A 6,000-nucleotide genomic window follows, 5' to 3' on the forward strand; every position below is an offset into this window, starting at 1 on the left:
AAAGATCATAAAGAAAAAAATGTTAAATCAAGAAGAGAGAAGGGCTCTGATGTAAATACCTACCCAAAGCAGGTATCAAGGTCATAAGGAACATGAAATGCAGCAAATAGTAGGTTTGAAGCAGAAGCTAAAAAGAGCTTTTAGGATTAAGGCTGACAAGGATACTACTGATTCAGAAAAACACAAGCAATGAATAGAGCACTGTAACTGTGATTTTAAAATTTACTGTTCTTTTAAAATTCAGTTCTTTTAAATTTAGTTTCTACTGACTACTCATGATGCTGAAGTGACAAAAGATGGATTTGCTAAGCAAAAAAACAACTGAAATGAAAAACAGCAAAGATCTAAACATTGGTCAAAAAAAAGTTCAACTCAAGAAGGTATGTGGAGAATAATATTCCATTTACAATAATAATTATTATTCTGTACTTTTTGTCAAGAATTGTGAGAAATGCTATATAAGTAATACTTCATTTAATTATTTTCACAATCCTACAGGATTGATATTATTGTACCCATTTTACATGAGAAAGCTTGATACTAAGAAAAGTTAAGTAATTTGCCTAAGGTAACAACATAATCTATCAAGTCAATATTGTGTCAGAGGTCTGTCTGATTCTAAAATGGTATTACCAATATGCTATATGCATGTCAGTGAGACTGAACAATAACTACCTTACATTATTGTACTATTAAAGGTAATAGTTAGGGGTACTCCTCCTAGATGTCTGTTTCAGAAAATATCTTTAAGGATTATCTAATACAGCACTGTGTTACTAAGCATTTCTGTGTTACTTTATGTTTCCAAAGTTAAAATTTGTTTAATTCATATGTCAATAAGCATAAAGAAGGAAGTCTCAACTTATTTATAATTTAAATAGATATGATAAAGTCTGAATTTGAAGCAATTTATCTTTTTAAATGTGTAAAAAAGAGAAAACCTTTTTTCTTTTCCTCCACAAAACCATTGTTAGAGACAAAAAGAGGGAAATCTGTTAGCTTCTGTCTGTGTAATTTCTTTAAAATGCGTTCCCTTGCTGATTAGCATCATAAACTCCATAAACTGTATCTAGGCAGTCATAAAATGCCCTAATCATGGAAATAATACTTGTCAAAACTTGGAAGCGCTGGAAGTGGATTTAAGTGCTCTACAACAAATTAATATTGTATTTCCTTCCTCACTATTACAACAAGAGGGCAGGGAACTTGGATGCAGGTTAAGCAACACATAGATAAGGCCTTCCTTTTCAGCAAGAAAAGAAACCTTCAATATATTTATATGCAAGATAAAAAAGATGAAAAGAAGTAGAAGTAATATAGAATTCCATGTGTGGGGTTGGGGGTCATTTTGTCTCCTCACAGATCAGTTAGGGTCTGAAGTACATATGTGAAGAAACAAACTGGAAATGGGTTCCCATATTATTAATGATTCCAGAGGAGAAATTTTTATCCTTCAACTTTTTTGAAAAGCTACAATTAAAGTACATCATATATGCAACTTGAGAATACTTCAGCACAGCAGAGATGAAGGAACAGAAACACTCTTCTACTTGCAGTAGAGATTATAGAAACTATTAGATCTACAGCATATCTTCAGAGGCTTCCTAACAGAAGTCTATCCAGAATCCTCATTTTGAACGACAAGTAACATCTAGGCAGGGACCATGTACTAGGAACCAAAGCACACATGCCTAGGATAAAAGCACACATGAGATAATATGTGTGTGTACCTCTTGCTTATTTAAAAGGTCCAATTATATGACCATTGGACTCTGTTCCATATTCGTCAGGGATTATCAAATACTTTGAGAAACTACAAAAAAAAAGAAACACTGTGAATTGTTGCTAATAAAGGAAACAGATTAATTTACAAGAGTATAGGCAAGCAACAGACAGAAAAAAAAACATAAAAGAGGAGAGCCAAGGAAACAAGACATACAGTTACTTGCATCAACAGCTACAGCTTTTAGTTGATGCAATCTGTAAAACACTATAAAACTAAAAACATCTATAAGTGGAGAGAGTAAAAGGAAATGTATATTTAACAATCATATTACAGTTTCTCCTATTATATTTTATTCCACTTCCAAGGAATTAATGTTGGTCTCATTTTTTTCCCAACACCTGATTAATAGTGGAGTAAAATAACGTGAGAAAAGTAACGAGCAAACAAGACAAATGTAGTTCTATGATCATAAAATTATGAAAATATAGCACTTATTATGTACTTAAGCACATAACAGATCTTCTGCCACATCCTAATCTTTCTATGTTATATATTTACAGAAGCAAAGTAATGAGATCCAAGAGGAAGTGAAAGGAAGAAAGCAAAGGGAGCAAATAGCATCTAACTGAAAATTTCTCAGTATAAAATTATGATAAATAAGGTCTAGTTGAGAAACTAAACGTAACATTTTGAAATTGTTCTGTAAAAACAACTATATTACCTCTTCTAAATTATTCCTGTGAAACCAACTTAACATTTTTGGAATTGACACGTAGAGTCACAAAATAAAGAGTTAAGCATTTAACAACTTCTCTACACAAGCTATTTCCAAATTTTTACACATCTTTTAAGAGTTAGCTCTTTGTATTTGTTGGTATAAGCTATTTTATAAACCGAAACCCTATTTAATCAATTTATGTTGAATCAACTAAAAGTCTGCAAGTAAGTAGTAATTTTCATAGATACGGCCAGCACACCCCCTCAAATTAAATGTTACATAATTTGCTCCTTTTGAAGGATTCATAATGTGAACTGAAACCACTAAAAAATATTACCAAAATAAAATAGCATACTCTAGGAGAAGAGAACATAGTAAATGAAGCATTAATTTTTGTGCTCTACATTATTAACTCTGTAAACTTCATAGAAAAGAAAAAGACCCTTCATTTTCCCTAATATTTTTGAAACATGTGGCAAATGAATTTTAAGTATTAAGAATATTGGGTTCTGAGGAGCAACCATGAATTGCCTATTTCCAATAATTACAGTAATGAGCTTTTGATAAAACACTGAAGTAAATAAAAATGAAATCTACTTGTATTAGATTCTGGGTTTTCTGTCAAACCGATCTAGGAAAATCAAAATATTTACAACAGTCACATTACAAAAAGTCATTTCACGAAAGTATAAACTAAAACCCACAAGACTTCCTATGAGGTATATTAAAAATAATCTTTATAGTCTAACAATGAAAGCTTATATACGGAATACCAAAATGATGAATGTTTTTAGATATCATAAATATGTGCGCCTATTACTATGGTGAACACAATTGTCTACGGATAAAGGAAATACAAGCAGAGTTTATTTTATTTTGCACGAGTATTTATTTATCCATACTACACCTGTTTCAGAAATTATTTAAAGTGGCTTTGGCTTCAAAGAGCAATTCTTCTATGTTCTAAATTTATTAATAAATAGAAATTCAGTGTTCGGTTGATCTAAACTGTACTGTACAGCAACGCCTAACCAAGTTATTACCATTTACATGACTTTGGAAACAAGACCTCTGCTCTCTATTTGGATTACATACTGATAAATTTTACGACCTTATTGTGAGTATATTAGTATCTCCACGTAACCTTGGCTAAGAAATGTTTTTAAATCATCGTCTTCATATCCAGTTAAACATTAATTTCATTTATAACCAAAAGTGTTCAGGGTCATCTTGACAACATGTAAATCGTTTTTCCTGTCAGACGTCCAATTTCACAAATATTTGGCCAATCAATTACTGATCAGATGACTGCTTTACAAATGAAGTTTTATCCCACATCACTGAAATGGCACTGACTCTCCAACTACTCCAACTAACACAGAAGCTCTTTAACTACCCATATTGCACACAGTCCTAGCTTCTCTCTTTAACGCTCAGACCTGGGTTCAATCAATCTCCTTCTTTAGGAGACTGCCAACTTTAACAATAGAATAAGCCATATAATATCAAGACACAAGGGTGAGTACTCGCCACATATTCTGAATCACAGCGGATATATTAGACCACTTCCTCTACAGATTTTTGACAGTTTCTGAATCACAGCCCCAAACCACGGAGCGTGCGGCTGTCCTTGGTGCTGAAATGCACTCTTTTTTTTTTTTTTTTTTTTTTTTCTGCCCCTTCACCGAAAAAACTGTCATCCCAATACCATTTTGAGAGGATCAAAAGACTTCCAAATTTGGGCGATCTGAACACGGGAGGTTGAGAAAGGAACTGATAAGTTTCTGGGCAGAGAATGCTAAGTAGTGTGTGTGCGCGCGTGTGTGTCGGGGGCGGGGGTAGAAACATCCAGAGGGCATTTCCCCCTCGGTACCGGGAGACCCAGAAAAATCAGGACTGCGGCAAAGATCGGAAACGCCTGGTCCGGGGCAGGAGCCGCAGGCGGGAACGGCGCCCTCGCCGGGCAGGTCGGGCCCGGGCCAGACGGGCGAGGACTGCGGGGGGCACCGCGGCCGCGGACGACGGCGACTCTCCGCGCCAACGCGAGAGCCCCGGGGTCCTTTTGTTTCTGGGGTCTGGGGGAGGGAAGGTGGGCGGAGGGGAGCCCCCACCTGCATTTATTTGCACAGAGGGGACAACAAAAGACCCGGCCGCCCGGGCGGGCAGGGTCAGCGGAGCCGGAGCGGCCGCGGCGCCTGGGCGCGGGCTCGGCCCCTCTCCTCACGGTCCCGGCCGCTCTTACCGTCCCGGTCGCACAGCTGAATGGCCTCCAGGCTGAGGTTTTTGATCACCTCCTCACAGGGGCTGGTGGGGCTGTTGAGGGCACGATCCAGGCGCGGCACCTCCATTTTTCCAAGCCCCTTCTTAATCCCGCCTGCTTCGTATCCAGACTCTCTCGGAGGACTGGGTTGGGGAGAAGGGCGGGAAAGGGAAGGGGTGTGGCGGAGGTGGGGAGGAAGCCTGGGACGCGGCGCCGAGGCTGAGACTGAGCCGCCGGGCTAGAGAGCCGCGGCCGACGCGACGGCCGTGGCAGGAGCTCCGCGGCGCGTGCGGCTCTGAGATGCTGAGAGGAACCTGGCGCGAGGGCGGGGGGCGCGCGCTCCCGGCGGGGAGGGGACGCGGCGCGCGGGGAACGTGAGGGAGAAGGCGCGGCGCGCGCACGCGCGCGAGAGGACGCGCCCACCTGCCGGCGCGCGGCGCTGCCCATCCCCCGCCGTTCTGCGCGCACGCGCCCCCGGCTGCCCTCGCGCCGCCGTGCCTGCACCCCCCCTGCGTGTGGCGTCGGACGGCAGAACGCGCTGGAAGGGCGGGCGGCTGGGGTGCTGCGCGCTCGCCTTGCCCTCTCTTCTGGTGAGGGCGATTTGGCGCTTTTTCCTTCTCGCAGTGTCAGTCGGGGCCCAGGTTGGCACTGCGGCGTCTGCACCGGGAGGTGAGAGTGAGCAGGTTGGTTGTTTATCAGAGATTGGAAAAATAAGGGTCTAGACCCTTTGTATGGGGTTTTGGAGCCGGCGGGCTCCCTTCGACCCCGCAAGGTCCCGGGCTCCTCGCCGCCCACACCCTGCTTGCTCCGCCCGACGTTCCTCCGCTGTGTGAGAAATAAGCGGATTAACTGGGGAGTGGCGGGGTCTAGTGACAGAATTTAGCCTTCCCGAAGGAGGAGCAAACATGGGAATTCAGAACTGCCAGAAAGGTGAGGGAATGAGACGCCAGCCAGCCTGCTGGAAAGGCAGCAGATGTGCTTCGGGGCGACAGCCACTAATCTCTCCGCCTTCGCAGCCTAGCGTCATTCATTCATTCATTCATTTAACTAAGTATTAAGTGCCTACTCTGTGCCAGGCTTTGTTCTGGGCGCCAGTGAAGGGGAAAAACAGTACGTGCCCTCATGGATGTGGAAGGAACTTTTTCCACAATGGAAAATGTGCTTTCTCAAGTTTCTCCAAACTTGTCTGCCCATTGTTGATAAGATTCTGCAATGCACTTAGTGGAGGTGCAGATGTTTTTAAAATAAAATATGGGTCACAGCCTGTTGACCTCTGATGCCATTTGCTTCTTTGGA

General features: G+C 41.8%; 1 protein-coding gene across 2 annotated transcripts in view; it reads right to left on the reverse strand.

Annotated features, from left to right (window-relative positions):
• PHYHIPL (phytanoyl-CoA 2-hydroxylase interacting protein like) overlaps positions 1-5,025 on the reverse strand; it is a 65,866-nt gene extending 60,841 nt beyond the window's left edge. The window contains exon 1 of one of the 2 annotated variants that reach the window (XM_046654178.1): positions 4,687-5,025. In XM_046654178.1, the coding sequence (XP_046510134.1) occupies positions 4,687-4,792 (106 nt within the window). In that variant the 5' untranslated portion in view covers positions 4,793-5,025. The remainder of the gene's footprint in view (positions 1-4,686) is intronic. The other variant, XM_046654179.1, reaches the window with a different exon arrangement.
• Between the last annotated feature and the right edge of the window lie 975 nt (positions 5,026-6,000).

The sequence above is a fragment of the Equus quagga genome, chromosome 2, assembly GCF_021613505.1.
Source record: "Equus quagga isolate Etosha38 chromosome 2, UCLA_HA_Equagga_1.0, whole genome shotgun sequence".
In the NCBI taxonomy this organism is placed as follows: Eukaryota; Metazoa; Chordata; class Mammalia; order Perissodactyla; family Equidae; genus Equus; species Equus quagga.